General features: G+C 39.2%; 1 protein-coding gene across 3 annotated transcripts in view; it reads left to right on the top strand.

Annotated features, from left to right (window-relative positions):
- Positions 1-18,179, top strand: part of CYFIP1 (cytoplasmic FMR1 interacting protein 1) — a 74,644-nt gene that overhangs the window by 10,665 nt on the left and 45,800 nt on the right. For all 3 annotated transcript variants that reach the window (XM_027726372.2, XM_027726371.2, XM_039388798.1), the window contains exons 2-12: positions 7,080-7,203; positions 7,783-7,872; positions 9,164-9,241; positions 10,209-10,310; positions 11,807-11,988; positions 13,100-13,196; positions 13,336-13,464; positions 14,662-14,766; positions 14,940-15,031; positions 16,289-16,406; positions 17,092-17,214. In XM_027726372.2, coding sequence (XP_027582173.1) covers positions 7,087-7,203; positions 7,783-7,872; positions 9,164-9,241; positions 10,209-10,310; positions 11,807-11,988; positions 13,100-13,196; positions 13,336-13,464; positions 14,662-14,766; positions 14,940-15,031; positions 16,289-16,406; positions 17,092-17,214 — 1,233 coding nt within the window. In that variant the 5' untranslated portion in view covers positions 7,080-7,086. The remainder of the gene's footprint in view (positions 1-7,079; positions 7,204-7,782; positions 7,873-9,163; positions 9,242-10,208; positions 10,311-11,806; positions 11,989-13,099; positions 13,197-13,335; positions 13,465-14,661; positions 14,767-14,939; positions 15,032-16,288; positions 16,407-17,091; positions 17,215-18,179) is intronic.

The following is an 18,179-nucleotide window of genomic DNA, read 5'->3' as shown; positions in this document are numbered from 1 at the left end:
TTGGACGTAGGCTGCTTTCTAGAGCTCCCATTTTCCTGGGTGCAGCGGGAGGTGGGGTGTGCTGCAGCACATTTGCTTGCCCCACTTGGGCAATTGCAGGAACACGTGGCTGAACGTGCTGTGGTAACTTCTTCCACAATGGGGAAAGAGAGAGAGACTGTGCTGGAGCGGGCCAGGCTTTGCTGATCCCAGCTCAGAGTGTGGTGTGTGGCCCCTGGCTCTCAGCTGTGGCCCAGAACTGCTGATTCAGCCCTTTGGGACTGGAGGCCCCAAACTCTCCTCTCGAGTGGTGGGAACTTGCCCTACAGTTGTGATGGTGATATGATGTGTTTTTCCTGAACTGTTTCAAGCTGTTTGAAGTGTAACTATCTGCATTTTGAATGGATTCGTGCTTCATTTAAAGTCTGAGTTTTCTTGGAGCTTGTGGTTAAATGACTGAAAGAAAAAACTTTGGAAAATTTCTTAATTTTGTTTTTATTTTTGTTTTGGTTTGTTGTTTTTCTTTTTTCTGAGATGTGTGCTCTGCTCTCACTGCCGTGGGGATATTCATTCAGGAGCAGATGGGACATGCCTCGATTTTCAACACCCTTTTTCAGTCAATGAGAAAATTGGGATGAATGATTCAAGGAAAGTTATTTCATCCATTGCTTTTTTTCATCTATCCCTACTAGCTTGCTGCAGCACTTCATGCCAGGGCAGCGAAAGGACCCAGCTGAACAAAGATGCTTATTTTGCTCTCAGACTGTTAGGGACATTCTGGTAATTCAGCTGAAGTTAAGCTGAAGAAAGTGTATTGCTCTAGGACATTGTCTCTTTTATACTTTTATTTTTATTGGAGGTTAATGATAGAAGAAAATCATTGTCCCTGAACAGCTGAGCTGTTACTTAAATGAGGTGAACCTTATCAGCCCTGGGTGGTGAGGTTAGTTGCTGCACATCCATGTGTGATATTGGTGTTGGGGAGAGGTATCATCCATAGCATTGACTGCTCACTCCTCAGATCTTGTATCAGCAAAACCCTTCTTTCATTTCCCAGGGAAGTTCAACTTTCAGAGCATCAGATGAGCATGTGATAGGAATAGACACAGTTGCATCCATCTCTAGATCTTTCCAGTATGCAGCAGTATGGCAAAAGATGTGCTGTAAGAAGCTGACAGCAAAAACCACCTGGAAATCTGTCTCCAGATTGTTCCCTGCTGCAATCCACCATGTTTCAAGTGGGAAGACTGCTGTCTTACCACTCTGATAGTCATGTGAGGATAAATCCTTAAAGATTTCAGGGTGAGGGTGCTTAGGTGATCTCAGGGTGTCAAACCATTGAGTGAGTGATGCAAAGGAAAAGAATGCCTGTCAGCAATGGGATTTAGATTTTAATTATTTTTGTTTATTTGAGGGAAGTTTAACTTTATTAGTCCTATTTCCAAAAAGTAGAGCAAGGATTGCTATGAAGTAAATGCCTCTGCTTGCTGTGTCTTTATCTTCTGAAGAAAAGTTGCTTTCACTGTTGTTTGATATTCTCTACCTTTTTTTTATAACTAAAGGACTGAATTATACTGTTTTTCTGATTTCTGTGGGAATGTTCACTTGACAATCTTAATACATATGTTATGTGTACTCTGCAAGGACTTATTTCCCATTCTTTCCCTGTATGTTTTCAAGATACTCAATATACCTATTGCTTTATATCTTTTGCTTTATTTAAAATGTTTTGTGATAACATGATAGCATCCTCATCATCTCCCGATCTTGTCTAACGCAGCCATAAAGTTACTTCTGATAATTTTTGTGGTGAAGGGCTTTATTTTTCACCAGTAAGTAGATATCATCAAACCCAGTTATCTGAGGTTGAACTTTTATGTTGGGAATCAATGTCCTTTTAAAGCTCAGCTGGATAGATTCTTAAGATGATTAGAGGACATTTCTGGAGAAGTCTTGGCCAAAGGCTAAAGAGGAACTGTGTGGTGATTTCTGCACTTATAACAAGGTCTCAATAAGGCTATAGTTACTTCAGTTCATTTGCTTTACCCATATTTATTTATTTTTTAATTTGGTTGCTGGCTACAAGTTACATCTGTTGGACTGTGTGCACCGTTGCTGAACATGTGTAAGAACTATCTCGTATCATAAGCGTATTTTTTCCTGTTTTAGCTATTTATAGGCTGAGTGCCTGACTTGTGTTTTTATCATTTCTTTAGTAAATAATCTGTCCTGCTTAGCTCTTTCACTGAAAGAAAACTTTAAAACTTCTTCATATAGCTACCTAACTCTCTAGAATTCGGGGGATTATTTTTTACCTTTAAGCTCGAAAGCAGAATAGTGTTACAGTAGTCCTCTCTCTCCCAGTGATTTTGAATTTAATGCTCTCTTCTCTATTCTCTCCTTTGTCAGTCCTTACCTTCTGCATTTTTTATTTTTTCTTCTGGTTAGTTCTGTATTTTTTTTGGTCCAAAACACTTTTCTCCTTAATTTGTTCCTGTTCATATTTTCTTCCAGATAATCTGAAGCTTCAGGAAGCCCAAAAGAGCAGGGCTGGGAGATGCATGCTGTCTGTTTTCTGGTATACTTGGAATTAAGAATATAGATCTTCTGCAAAGGCTTTGACATTCTGTAAGGATGGAGATGTGGAAATGGTGTCTCTACTGACAATCATCTCCTCTAAATACCAAAGCAATGTTGTGAGCAGAGCGCTTCTTACCACACAGTTGCATGGCTGAGAGCAACAGTACAGAATTAGGACATTTAAAAAAGATTGGCAACTCTTTTTTTGTGAATATGTTTCAATTCTGAAAGTTAAATTAAAATGTAAATAATGCTGGAGGAGCTTCAAGATCAGTTGCCTTTTTTTGGCTGGATTTTTCTCGTGGGCCAGGTGTGACAGAGGCAGCTCAGTGAGCTTCTTCACAAGGTCTTCTGAGCAGGTCAGGCCCACCTGGTGCTTATCTCCTTCAGAACTGAAGAAAAAGAAGGATATCTTAATTTAGCATACTTCCACTAACGTACTTAAAGTTTTCCCAAAACACCCTGAGACTGATACCTCTGATCCTTGGACATGGTGGGACTTGGCACTGTAAGGCTGAAGCTTGTTCAGAGACAGGGATTTTTTTGCTTTGGAATCCAGAAAAAGGAACTGAGAAAAAGCACAGATGTTTCTCTCTCCTGCTTAGAAAGCTGACTCTGCTCATCTAATACCAAAATTTAGCAAGACAGGTTGCTGATCTGTGTGATTCTCTCTTCTGAAGGGAGGATTTCAGATGTTGAACGTTTTTTAATTAAGTTGTGTACAACCAAGAAATTGTGTTCTTGGAGTGCATTTTGACTTTATTGTTGTAGTGATGGGTCATAGTACAAAGATACCAAAAATAAAAAGAGGATTATTTCAGAAGTAATACTTACATGTCTTCTACCTGAGAAAATCTGTCCTGGATAATCTCAGGTAGGTACTAAACTGAAAACACACGGCATTATAGGAATTTAGAAAGAAAGAAATTCTCACAACTTGTGCAATTTTAATAGTGTATCTATAATGATCAGTATGATTACACCATTTTAGTCTGTTCTCATTAAGGTAAACTCTTAATCTGACTTTTTTTTTTTTTAAGTAGGTCTTTGAAGTTTCTTATGTTCTCTGCCAAAAAGGAGTCTGTTAAAGTATTAGCTCTCCTTCCCAGTAATTTCAGCTGTTAAAAACTCATAGTGAATGAGGCAAAGGAGTTTTGCCTCTTAAGGAATTGGGAATTTTACCTTTCTTAAATTAATTTTTCTGATCTTAGAGGGGAAAAAACGTTCTGGTTTTGCTAACCCTTCATCACTATACATTAGAAACAGCCGTTGTCTTTTAGAACTTGTTTTATCAAGAACAGCAGCATCAAAGAAAGGAGAAAAAAACCCCTGAACTTCAAGGAAATCTTTTCTGTCCTGATCCCAGGTCTTCCACATCAAAGAGGGAGGTGGCGTGGACTGTGGAGCGGCGTCACCTGGCTGTGGTACATTGTCTCCTGGCTAACACAGTTGGGAGTGTAGCTGAGCTCCAGCCATCCCCCCACTGTTGCCACTGTCAAACCTGTGCTGCTCACTTCTCAGGGGGCAGAAGGGAAGCATGAATCACTCCCTCACAACGTTTGCAAAAGTGTCAAAGATGGGTGGGAAGGAGCTGCTTCCTCTTTCATGTCTTGCTAGGTACAGAGTACAAGGGCTAGAAGAACAGGAGCATTGCACTTGGCCAAGGAAACACCAGATGTGTGGATACCTTTGGCAAAATTGCGAAGTGGAGCTGTCAGCAAGCAACCTCAAAACAAGATGTTTGTAACTGTATTGTAACATTTGTGTCCAATGGTTTATGTGTTCCTGGTTTGAAAAATGCTGATCTGTCTTTGGGAAATCATGCTGAAGGGCTTGGAAAAATGTACCTTCCCGTATTTCTTTTCACAACCCAGAGGACAGCAGGAAGCTTTTGTTTCTTGCTTGGGCCTCTGGTCTGATAGCGAGGCGTTCCCAGAGTTGTGCTATTAATTACGTGGTAGTGTAAGTCAGCTGGGACTTTGATTTCCATTTTTAAATTATTTTTCAAGTATTTAAAAAAAATTCCACAGATAGTCTGAACATAGAAAGCTGATGCTGGAGGATTACAATTGTAAATATTGAGGCCAAAAGTGTGCAGGTATGCTTTCTGAAATAGGATGTATGGGGATTAAGGGCCACATCTTCAGAATATTTGCTTGTAGTGCTGAGGAAACATAAGTCAGGAGCCTGGCGTTTGTGAATGCCTGACGCTGTTCTGCAGCAGGGGCCTGAGTCATTGATGGACCACGTTTTAGGAGAAGGAAGATGTGTGGATTGAGGAAAGGGTGTTGATACTTTCCTTGGTTTCAATGACAGTTCCCCTTTACACTGATAGGTGCAGTAATTTTTGGTGTAGAATGGCCAGACATTTTTTGCTATGGGTTTTGGAGCATGTTGTGCTTTCTTGGAACCAATGCTTTGTGGCCATTTGCCTGTCCAGGGGGAGGGAGGGCTATGTGCCTATTGGTCCCACCACCAGCACATCCCGGAGCAGCTGCACAATTGGGTGTTTCTGCTTTGACAGTGAGGCTAAGAGGAGGAAAAGTTTCAAGTTGGAAGGAGCCTCTCAGTTAAAGTAACCTATGTAAAGTGTTGTGCTCTTATCTTTTTTTAGCGAAAGTTTGAATTTATGGATACTCAGACTCATATATAGAGTACGTATAGGTACTCAGACTCATCTGTAGATGTTCTGACTTCTTCTCCCTGTTTCCTCTGGGGTAAAACTATTCAGTCTGACCTCCTCACTGAACTTTTGCCCAGCCATGGAATTTTTTTTGACATGTGCTCATTTATGGAAGGGAGGATGCCATGTTTTTTGCTGGTCTCTAATTTGAGAATAATTGTGGCTCCTGTATTGGAGCTCGATCTGGGTGTAGGCAGGTGTTGTGCAAGCATCCTAGTGCTGGAATGCCAGCCAGCACTCCTGTCAGTCCAGTTCTTCATCCTTTTTTTGACAAGGATCACAAATTGCACAATATGGGTGTTTGTTTCGTTATTTTAACAAAAACTCATATGATCAGGCTGGAAGCAAGGTTTGGGCCAGGGCTTCAAGAAACAGGCCCCTTGATCTTTCTGTTCATTGTTTGTAAAGCTGTTGGTGAGCTCTCTCCATCTGGAGTACATTAGCTTTGCAGCAATTGCTTGGGACACGGGATTGGTCTCTGGAGGTAGATAGGTAATCACTTCTGGTTGTTTCCTTTCCTTTGGTTTGGGTTTTGGTTCTGTTTCTTTGTCAGCTGAGCCCTTCTTTGAAGGTAAAGCTGCTGTTTCAGTGGAGCCTTCCCCCAGGAATCTAAAATTAGGCAAGAGAAAGTGAGGAGATATTTCTGCCAGGGCAATAAAAGTGCAGTGAGTGGTGGCATTGCCAGCCCATGCCAGCTGTCTTGCAGTGAGCTTTTGTTAAATCTGCACTGGGAACTGCTTGCACCCTCCCTGTATTTGGGGACGTCATGGTTCCACGGGGGTGACACATGCCAAGCAGGGTCCTGCTCCTCTGGGATATGGGTGCTTCAGTGTTCCTTCCCTCCTGGTTAGAGCCAGGGGCAGTGCTCAGCTGATCCTTTTACCCAAAGTGCTTGGTTTTGCTGTGGTAAGTGAAGGAAAATAACTTGCAAAGCCCTACAGAAAAAGAGAAACAGCTTGATTAGAGGTGTTACCTTAAACTTTTTTACTCCACTGAGGAGAATGGGTAGATCATTATACAAAAGTGGGTGATTAAATTGTTCCACCCCACACTTTCTTCCTAGAATTTCACATAATCACAGAGTGGATAAGGTTGGAAAGGACCACGGTGGGTCATCTGATCCAACCTCCTTGCTCAAGCGGGTCATCCTAGAGCACATTGCACAGGATTGCATCCAGATGGTTCTTGAACATCTCTGTTGAAGGTGACTCCACAGCCTCTCTGGGCAGTCTGTTCCAGTGCATGGTCACCGGTCACAGATTGCCCAGATTTCTTCCCATTGCTGTTCTTGGTTCAAAACCCCATGCAGTGACAGCAGTTGAAGGTGTATGGAGATTGCCATGACCCTGAGGGGTTTTGGACTTCTCTATCACTAACTACCCAAAGCAGAACCAGATGTCCTAGGAAATGAAACACTGGAGACTGCTGGCACCTTTTGACAGGCTAGTCTCCTGAAGATGGTCTGGGTGTAGTAGTTGTGCATAAGATTTTGATAGCACATTGGCTCAAACTGAGTATTAGAGGTCATCCTTTCTTCTATTTTTGGTGTGTTTCTGGTGTGCAGCAGTGGGGGAAGAGAAACATTTCTCAACTCCTAAAAGTAAGGAATGAGACTGTTAGTTCCAAAAGTCTTTTTTAAACTTGTATACTAAAACTGACTGAGTTTCTGTTTGACTATTTCTCTGCCATTGTGGTTGAAGGGAAACTTCCCATTTCCCACAGTATAAGTAGTTCCCTGCTCTTCATATTACTCATATGTTTACTGTGTATGTAGTAACACACACAAAGTTATATGTATGTGCATATACATATCTGTATGTATGTATTTTCTAACCAGGTGCAAAATGACTGCTCAAGTAACACTGGAGGATGCCTTGTCCAATGTGGATCTCTTGGAAGAATTACCATTGCCAGATCAGCAACCGTGTATTGAACCCCCACCATCATCTCTTCTTTACCAGGTATATTGTCATTGCAGGAAAAAGAGTTTCTCCATTGTTAGGAAAGAGTACCTGCTTTTCAAAAAAAAAACCAAACAACTGCCCAAACCCAAAGTGTCTTAATATCGACTATATATATATAAATTCTTTTCATAGAATGGTTTGGGTTGAAAGGGATCTTAACAATCATCTAGTTCCAACCCCTGTGCCATGGGCAGGGACACCTTCGACTAGACCAGGTTGCTCAAAGCCCCGTCCAGCCTGGCCTTGAACAATTCTAGGGATGGGACTTCCACAACCTTTCTGGGAAACCTGTTCCAGTGCCTTACCACCCTCACAGTCAAGAATTTCTTGCTAATATCTAATCTAAACCTGCTCTCTTTGAGTTTGAATTCATTCCCGCTTGTTCTATTACTACATGTCCTTGTAAAAAGTCCCTCTCCAGCTCTCTTGCAGGCCCCCTTTAGGTTCAGGAAGGTGCTATAAGGTCTCCCGGAACCTCCTCTTCTCCAGGCTCAACAATGCCAGGTCTCTCAGGTTTTCTTCATAGGAATGATGCTGCTACCAAAGATTTAATTCTGTATTTTCCTTTCGCTGCAGCCAAACTTCAACACTAATTTTGAAGACAGAAATGCATTTGTCACAGGCATTGCAAGATACATTGAGCAAGCTACAGTCCATTCTAGCATGGTAAGTAGATGTTCTGGTAAGATGAAGAAGTGTGCAGCTTTTCTTTTTTTTCCCCAATGTATTTAAAATTTTTTTAAATTACCTTTCTTCTTAATCAACCAATGGTGTTCAAAGGTTCCCTGCTTTCATTGTGCATTTTCCCAGTATTCTGAGGCTAGTTAGTTCTATTGACAGCTAGCTGCTGTAACTTGAGTGAAAAATTACCTTCCATCCACCCAAATTTCCACTATTTCTGTCAGTTTAATGGTGTTGAAAGGTTTTTGTTGGCTTCCTCACTGAGGAGTAGTATGTATGTTAGTGGTTTATTGGCGTTCTTTTGTGTAAGGTATTCTGTGGTTTTAACAGTTCCACAATAGACAGTAAGAATTCATGCTAGTAATTCCATCTCTGCTGACGGTGTAACTTTTTTGGGATACAAAAAAACTTACTGGCTGCCACTGCTGGTCTGTACTGAACTTGTTCTCTTTTCATGGCATTCCTGGAAAATGAGGAATAATATGTCTTGTGATTCTAGAGGCCAGTTTACAAATGGTGAAGTGGACAGATAAAGCATCTGGTTACATGCTACTGCAAATTATGTGTGTTTACACCAATCTACTTATAAAATTATTTGGTGACTCCTTAGCCTGTTTTGATTGTATGGATATTGTTGTATCTCTCCTTTGCCATGTAATAAAGGATATTGCTCTGCATGTGTGGACTCTTTTATCCTTGACCATTCCATCTGGAGTCCCTAAATTTAAAAAGAAAAATAAACACCATCCCATCACCCTCTCCCCTCAGACTGGCCTTTTTATTTATACTTATAGACCACAGTGTCTTTATTTTTGGGAAGAAGGAACAACACAAAAACCAATCTCATCTGGGGAGATGATAATTTTTGTCATTAGATAAGCACAATTGTTGCAGTTGTTGATTAGTGATCTGATAAATACTTGTTGTTTAAGTGGGGTGATGATGATGATGTGAATTCTCCCAGAATTAGGTGGATGCTAAAACAGATGACTGAGAATAAATGGAATTTTTTTAGCTGCTGGATTATAGGCAAGCTGCACATCCATAGCGGATCAGCTCTTATACACGTAATATGTCAGATGAGCCTATGAATTATGGTAATACTGTTTTACATACATACATTATGATGTATCATTCTGCTTACAATATATGTGTGTTTGTACATAAACAGTCTGACAAGAGAAATAGGTTTGTTTGGACAAGGATTTGGAATGACGGAAGACACATGGATTTGACCCTTTTTTATTACAATGCCTAATTATATTCTTTCCTACAGAATGAAATGCTAGAAGAAGGTCAGGAATATGCAGTCATGTTATACACATGGAGAAGCTGCTCAAGAGCCATTCCTCAGGTAAAGGATGAAAATTGTACTGTCATGCATGTCTTGTTTTAGCGTGGAGCTGCACAGATAGAGCTTTGCCAATGAGCTCCAAAATGGAGTCTACTTTGATTCCTGAATCATGAAACTGGGCATGCTATAGCATGGAGTCTTTTAGCACCTGGGGACCAGTTGGATTTTTTTTTTTTTTTAATAAGGTACCTATAGTAATACCTCATGGGTTTTGTGTCAATCTTTGTTCAAGAGTAGTATAGGGGTAATATGCTTTAGAAGGGAAATTTTGATTGTGGGATCTGTTTGGGGTCAAAATTTCATTCAAGAGAATGGACCCTTCCCACTCCCCAGCTTAATACTTAGGTTTAACAACTAGCACAGCATGTAAAAATTAACATTCAGATTAAACATTAAAGTTTCTAGACAACTTAGTCACTTTCTAAATGTCAGAGCTATGTAGTGTTTTCTTGATCTGTATACAAAAATAAAGCACTGAGAATAGGTGATAAGTCAGCTTAAAGTGTCTGGGAGTGGTTGTACAGGCAGGGGGTAGGAAGAATATTAAGATGTATTAGAAAACCAAACAAAATTATTCATGAGCTGACTCCTTCCTTTACAAGGAATTTGTAATGCAATCATTTTTGTTATGAAATGCAAGGAAGACATATCCTGTAGTTTAAAAATTTAAAGCGGAAGTCAGGTAATCTGTTTTAATTTCTAGTTCTGGCCCTATTTTAGTGCATGATTTTGAGCAAGTGGCTTAATGTGGAAAGAATGTTGTTCTAACCATGCAGAGGTGTTTGACAATTACTTGCTGTGAAGTAATAGAAAAATCTTAAAATGTTGTTTTTTTTTAAACACAATTAAGCTTAGAAGGCTTAAGCGTAAGATTACCAAAACTGGAAATTTTTGTCTTAAGTTTGTCTCTTTAGGATGGTAGTGCATGGAAAGTTCTAAGTGTAATGATGTCTTTAATTATCCTCAGGTCAAGTGCAATGAGCAGCCTAACAGAGTAGAAATTTATGAGAAAACTGTGGAAGTTCTGGAGCCAGAAGTCACAAAACTGATGAATTTTATGTATTTTCAGGTAAAAGAAATGGAAACAAAATTTGTCAGTAGGCTTGTAATTCTATATTCATATTTTGTATACTTGATATTGTGTGCCCAGATACTGAACCTAGTCATTATACTTCAGAAAAAACCCACCATATACTCTCCCAGAAGGGGAGAATTTCTAGTGCCTATCCTAAACACTAGGCAATCTCCTGTAAGACTTTCAACATAAAATCAAAGGTAATTGTGTATAGTCCCTGTGCAGCACATGAGGACAGAGATCTGGCACTTTAGGAAGAAAGGAAATAGAAATATAATGCATGTCATATGTACACATAAAAACATCTCAGCACAGAAACCATTTGCTGGAGAATGAGGGATCCACAAGACTGGACAACAGAGCAGCAGGTGCAACTTGGCTATGGCAATTTATAACTGGGGCAAGCGAACCCAGTTGCTGTGACCTGCCAGCCACCCGAGCTGGAGAATAGCAGTCTGTCTTGCTTTCTCCTCCCTCCTGGCAGCTTGCCATTTATTTCAATGGACTGAGGATGTTTCCAGGCATTATTCAGAGCTGGAGCAGCTAGAGCCTGTGAGGGTCAGAGCACACAGGAAGAGGAGACTGAATGAAATGTAATATTTCCTGTCGTCTTCCCCAGCCGGAGGGGTCTTACTGAGTACAGTCAATCTCTTTTCATTCAAGCAGATTAGTACTCTAAAGTCAGAACAGATTCTTCTTTACATTTGAAGTCGTTGTCTCTTTTGTATTTGTAATTTTCATCTGAAATGGCTCTGCTGTGTGCTTGGAAATAAGCTCTCAAATAAACATGTGCCAGGATGACTTTGAGAGTTAGCATGTACGGTGTGCTGTGGATTTTTTTTTTTGTTTGTTTGAAGGGAACATACCTATAATCTGCCTTGTAATGTATATACACTTCCTCACTAAAGAGCATCAAATTACTTGTCTTGAAGGGATTTTGAACTTTGTAGAATTGCAGAACAGTTTGGGTTGGAAGGAATCTTGAAAGATCATTTAGTCCAACCTCCCTGCAGTGATTAGGGGTATTTTTAACCAGACCAGGTTACTCAGAGCCTCATCTAACCTTCTCTTGAACAATTCCAGGGATGGGGTATGCATGACCTCTGATCAACCAGTGCCTCACCACTCTCATTTTAAAAAATTTCTTCCTTGTACCCAATCTAAATTGACCCTCTTTCAATTTTAAACCATTGTCCCTTGTTCTATTTTTTATTTATACTTTTATTACCTTTATCTGCAAAGAAGAACCTTGACTCTTGTGTCAAGCAAGCTCTGTGGCAAAAATTACTGGTGTCACTTGTAGCACACATCAAGTTCACAGATGGAGTTGGAAGGCCTGTGCTGATGCCTTGCTGGTTCTGCATGCTTTAAACATTTTTCCGCTTCAGTGGAGCTTTTCACTGGACCAGCTCTAGGTACATGATGAAACTTTTTCCCTGGAAACGTCATGGCTTTTACTCCCCGTTTCTTCTCTCTTTTTCCCCCAACAGAGAAACGCAATTGAAAGATTTTGTGGGGAGGTGAGGCGCTTGTGCCATGCGGAGAGAAGGAAGGACTTTGTGTCCGAAGCATATCTGATCACACTGGGCAAATTCATCAATATGTTTGCGGTATTGGATGAGTTGAAGAATATGAAGTGCAGCGTGAAGAATGACCATTCAGCCTACAAGCGGTAAGTGGAAAGGAGCAACAGGACCTGGGTTTCTGCTGTCAGGATACAGGCCTCCCACGAGATGGCAGCAGTTGCTCTTTTTATGACAGTTTTTTCTTCAACTTTTTTTCTGGTCACTTGTGCTACTCTCATTCTATTCTATTTTATTCTTGGCATCCACTTTTGACATTTGTAGCTGAGAGTTGTTACACTTGTTCTTAAGACGTTTCAGCTTTGCTGTTTAAGAGCATTGTGACCATGGGTGTAGCATGGAGGGTAGGGTGTGGATATCAGTAGCCAAGTTTTGTACTTGAGCTGCCAGATGGTATCAGATATTTTCTGTTGAACACAGTGGTCAGAGCAATAGGGGAAGACAGCCTTTATGCCAGCTGCAGCATCTGTGGCCTTTCATAAAGAAAACTATTCAGGCAATGACTAGCCAATTTTGCCTATGCTGTTTCTACTTACATGAGACTTAGTTTCTACCTCCACCTGTTGTAGTTGTTGTTGTGCCTGGAGACCTCCTAAACTTACCTGGTTTGCCTTTCTTTTTGTTTAGAGGTATGCTTCTAGAGGCCAAACTCTTGTTTTCTGGAAGGCTGACTTTTCCTGGGTTGTGTGGCTTGGATCTATAGAACCACAGCTGCACGCATCAGTTGAAGGATATACCCAATGTTTTTTGGTTTGGGTTTTATTGGACCTTTTAACTAGGGTGTAGTGGAGGATTTGGGATGGAAAACCAGTATATTTTGGATAAATTAAGTCCTTTTTTTTTTTTACCATTTCCTTAAAAAACCTTCTCCTTTATGAAATAGGGTCTTGTCAGTTTTGAATCCGTAGCCTGTGTTTGAATAACTCACTGTTATAAAGCCGTGGCAAAAGAAGTACTGGTTGTGTCTGTCCAGTTTTCTTTCTGCTTCATTCAGGAGTTTGGAGGTGGAAGATACACTGAGGTTGACAATCCTTTAGGATCAGTGAATGATACGCTATTGTACTGGCACTTAAAGGTGTGCTGATGACTTACAGTTTCACTGACATATGTGGGAATGGATGTGTTTCTGTTGAGTGGGGATGGATTTGCTTACAAACAGTCCTGGCTAGGGGAAATACTGTTTTTCTTCTGTTTTTAAAGAGCTGCTCAGTTCTTGCGGAAAATGGCAGATCCTCAGTCCATTCAAGAGTCCCAGAATCTCTCCATGTTCCTTGCCAACCACAACAAGATAACACAAGTAAGCTTTAACTGTCTTTTTGCAAATTACCTAGTGCTTTACAGAACTATTAAAATAAAACTCTTCCAGTTTGGTAGTAATTATTGTTCACCAAGAAGTATAACTAGTTGACTAATATCCTTTCTTCTTTTTTTTCCAGTCTTTGCAGCAGCAGTTGGAGGTGATTGTTGGCTATGAAGAGCTGCTTGCAGATATTGTGAATTTGTGTGTGGACTACTATGAAAACAAAATGTATCTAACACCCAGTGAGAAACATATGCTTTTGAAAGTAGGTTTCTTTTGGGTACAAAATTAAAAAGGAATGTTGAGACAGGACACAGATGTCTGAATTCCCGATTGTTTGTGTTTTGGTTTTTTTTTTAAGAAACCAGATTAACCAAATAACTCAAATTACTCCTTTCCCCCACACATTGTCTTTATTATATTACATGCTAAATGTATTTATAAAGTTTCTAATCCATTTTTCTTTTTCATAAATTGAAATTGACCCAATTGAACCTACATCCAGTTCTGTGGAATTGTGTTTCTATGAAGTATGACAGCAGAAAGGAACTGCTGCATTTTAGTTTAGATATGTGGCAAGTTTGTATAAAAAGCTTTTGGAAGTGAGGCTGCATATGAAATGTTTCAGGGAACAAGTAGTTTAAAATTAGGATTTAGAAGTAAATTTTGTTAGCTTGAATATGTACATGAGTAAGAGGGTGGTAAGCAATATGAAGTGTGGTTGATCTTAGCTCCATGTCTTGCTGTGGAAGAAAAGATAGAGAGTAAGAATGTAAAATATGCCTCAAATATTTGAGTCACTTCAGCATTTAACTTCTGAAGAGCTCTGTTTGTTAGGACCAAGTGAAAGCATCCTGAAACCATACACAAACTCTAGAGCATTTGCTTTCTGTCTGCAGGAATGTCCAGTGTGACTTTCATATTTAGGCCTTTTGTCTGGTAAATGCTTACTTAGAAAACAGTGAGTGGCTATGCTTGGCTCCTGTAAATACCAGATTATAACTCTATGTTAATGAATAACTTGGATGAAATGTAATTAGATCTTTTTTAGATGCATTGGAGCTCTTATGTGTATACTTCTGAGTTGCGCTGAAAGCCAGAAAAAGCAATCACTCAGAGATGTTAGATCTAAATTTCTGTTACAGATCGGTTTGCACATACAGAGTTATAGTAAATACAAATGAAAAAAAAAAAGTCTGAAATTAGCCAGGCCCTAGTTTCAGTGAGGTGGGGTTTTTTTGTACAAATGAATAGCAACTTCTAAGGATAACTGATCAGGCTAATGTTAATGTAAAAACTACTAATATACATATAATAAAAGAATACTCATAAATGTATGTCTTTGAAAATATATTCTGTTTGAAGGAGGTTGGTTGTTTCAAGATTGTTTTTAAAATGTTACCAGCAGGTTTTTACCTCTGGAAGTCCTTTTGTAAAAAGGATTGATTTTTTTCTTTTTCAGGTGATGGGTTTTGGATTATACCTGATGGATGGAAGTGTCAGTAACATCTATAAATTGGATGCAAAGAAAAGGATAAATTTAGCCAAGATAGACAAGTACTTTAAGGTTGGTTAAGATGTGATCTTAGTATGTGATTTTAAAGGTAATTCTGCTTGCATTTTAAATATAATTAAATAAAATAAAGATCACTTTGGATTATACTATGGGTAAATAATGGTTTCCTTTCACTAAGATTTGTGTTAATAATTTATCTAATCTGATTTATTCCCTGTGTACAGCAGTTGCAGGTTGTCCCGCTGTTTGGTGACATGCAGATTGAACTTGCAAGATACATTAAGACCAGTGCCCATTATGAGGAAAATAAATCCAGGTAAGAGGGAGAAGGAGGCAGAGTGGAGCATCTGGGCTGGGGAAAGTCATAACCCTTGATTATTTCCATAATCACCTTGTAGTCTGTAGGTCTGTAGTAATTAATGGGATTTTCACCTGGTCATTTTTTTGGTGTGGGTATTTTGCTATTAATGTAATTCATGTAATAGATACAACTGAAGAAACAGATTGTTTAAAAGCATTTCTCTGCTGCTGAGCTTATTCTTGTATCTGTGACATTTCTTATCGCCTGAGTTGGAAGAAATTAATTTTATCTTGTACTAATTTAATTTTTATTTTTTCCTTAAATATGAAACTTTCTTTAAAAGAAATGAAGGATTTTACTAAGCAAGGTGAGCAGTAGTAGTGCATGGGTAAATAGGCATGTGTACATTGTACGTGGAGCAGCAACTTAGCTTGTCTCCCCACTCTTTTTGATTTTATTTTTTTTTTGGCTAGGTGTGCAGCACAGCAAAATGTTTGGAAAATGCAGCCAGTTTTTGCATAAATGGTTCCATGGTTTATGGTTATTGCTTTGTTTTAGTGAACGTTTCTATGCTTCTCCGAGACCTTTCCTCTATGCAGTTACATGAATTCAGAATGTTGTGCTTTGCATTTTAATTCCTGCAGAAAAAAAATATATAACCTGCATGTAATTGCTAAGAGAAAATCAACAGCAATGGGCCTACTGAGCTACTAAAAATATGAGGCTACTTAACATGATGTCCTTGGTAGCATGTTTTCTTACCTCTTAATGTTAATAGTATTTAATAATGCCTTTTTTATAGTTGGGAGCATACTGTACTCTCTTCATAGTTAAACAAGAAAAAACATCCAAAGGTAGCTAGATATGTCTTACAGCCTATACCTATACTTCTGCCCGACCTTTCAAACCTTTTAGGTCTTGTTCCTAAGTGTATGCACCTGAAGAGAGATGCTGGTTTGTATTTCATAGCAACAGCCTTTAAAAAACAAAAAGAAAAACCCCCAAAACAGAAAAGAAAAATTTTGGGGTCTTTTTTTTCAGACTTGGAAGAAATGCTATTTGAACTCAGCAGGGCTGTTCATCACTGATGGATTGTGCGGGGTTAGAGGTAGAGGTGTGAAGAGAGCAAAGGCCTCAAATAGCAGAGATGGAAGATGTAAAAAAAAAAACAAACCAAAAAGTAATGCATTGTGGATCTTTCTTTGCAGTATCAGTTGTGCTGTTTATTGCCAAAACTGATTTATGTGGTGGTTTTTTTGTCTTTTGAAACAGATGGACATGCACATCTTCCAGCAGCAGTCCCCAGTACAATATATGTGAGCAGATGATCCAGATCAGAGAAGACCACATGCGTTTTATATCAGAACTGGCTCGTTACAGCAACAGTGAGGTGTGTGGGTTTAGAGCTATGTGTGCATATTTCACATCACTCACTAGCAGTTATTGTTAAATGTCTGAAGAGCAGGAAAACATGCTAGGAAAATGACAAAACTCCCTGAGCCAGGAGCTGGCTGCAGGGCTAGTATCCATTCTCTGCATTATATTTGCACTATTTAAATTTAAAGTGATAATGACACATCATACAAAGTGCAATCTCCTTCTACCTCTTTCCCTCTATATTTCTAGGATAAATACCCTAAAACTTTTACTATGTCTTTTTTAGAATATACTGTCTAGCCCTTACTCCAAACAGGTGCTTGTAACAATTTAAATGAAACTAAAAGTTAAGGGATTAGTAAAGGAAAACTGAAGTCCACATGTATACACATACTTGTATATATAATCTGTATAGAACATATAACTATGTATATTGTATATAATTGATGTCTTGAGTTCATCTGCAGTAGTATTTTGGTCACTGGGGATACCAGTGATTTCCATCTCTTGACCAAAATCTGTGAAGTTTAGCTACGTAAATCTCTGGAGGCAAAAGCTGATATTAATGCAGATGTTGGTATATGTGATGCTATTTTAATGCTTAAAAGAAACCTAGGTGGAAATTTGGCTGTTGATGCTGGATACAGCATGTTCTGATGTGGGTTTGTTGGGCTTTTTTCTGTTTAATAATGTTCTAGGTGGTGACTGGGTCTGGTCGGCAGGAAGCTCAAAAAACGGATGCGGAGTATCGGAAGCTCTTTGATCTCTCTCTCCAAGGCCTGCAGCTTCTCTCTCAGTGGAGTGCACATGTCATGGAAGTGGTATGTTATCTGGAAATATAACCAGATGAAAAAGAGGTGACTTGGTGAGGTTAGATAGAATAAAACAGCTTTTCTTTAATGGAATGAAAAATTCATGTTGTGTTTTCACAGAATCACATAATATTCTGAGTTGTAAGGACCCACAAGAATCTTGTTCCCTTAATCCCCCTCTTCCTTCACAGCTTTTCTCCTTCTGCTCCAAACTCCACTTTTAGAGGAAGGCACATGAAGTTCTCAGAGTTTAGGAGTAATGTTGCTACTTGGAAGATCCAGTAGTTTGTACAATCTCACATAGTACATTCAACTTGTTATATTCAAAGGATAGGCTGTCACCTGTGAACCTTCAGCAGGCATTTTAATGTTGCTCTTGATATGTACATTTTGTAGACTAAGACTTCATCGTTTTCTTCTAAACATTGTTAAAAATTATATTGTGAGAACTATCCACACTGACAGGTAGAATGGCTCCAACTGGCTATGTTTAGACATCACTTTACACTTAGTAAATTGAAGCATGTACAGTCTTAAAACACAAAAATGGATGGAATGGCTCCCATTGGCTTTAGATTAGGCTTTTAGTCAGAAGGAAAGTAAATGCAGGGAAAGGAAAATTTGAGAGGAGATGAAGGAGGGGAAATAAAGAACCTGCAGAGTTGTTTCTCTATATTGTAATACTTTATTTTAAAAACAGATACCAGTTAAAAAAGTGACTGGTTTTTTTGGGTTTTTTTCCAATAAGAAGCTGCTTAAGGCAGAAATTGAAGAGGAAGATGCAGGAGTCCTTTTTATGCTGCAGGCTTAGATAAAAGTTGCATGCCTTAGCTGCACCAAAATATGTGCTAGGAAGGGTTGAAACATGATTTACTATATGAGAGAAGCCAGACTTGCTCCACTTCTGCCTCTGATGTCTCAGGGGGCATCAAGTAATTTGCACTATGTGAATTTATGCAGTGCAGTCACAGTGG

This window comes from Pipra filicauda, unplaced genomic scaffold (genome assembly GCF_003945595.2).
Source record: "Pipra filicauda isolate LSUMZ 115617 unplaced genomic scaffold, ASM394559v2 scaffold68_size4259465_pilon, whole genome shotgun sequence".
NCBI lineage: Eukaryota > Metazoa > Chordata > Aves > Passeriformes > Pipridae > Pipra > Pipra filicauda.
The sequence above is the reverse complement of the archived record's forward strand: the minus strand, read 5'-3'. Positions and strand labels throughout refer to the sequence as shown.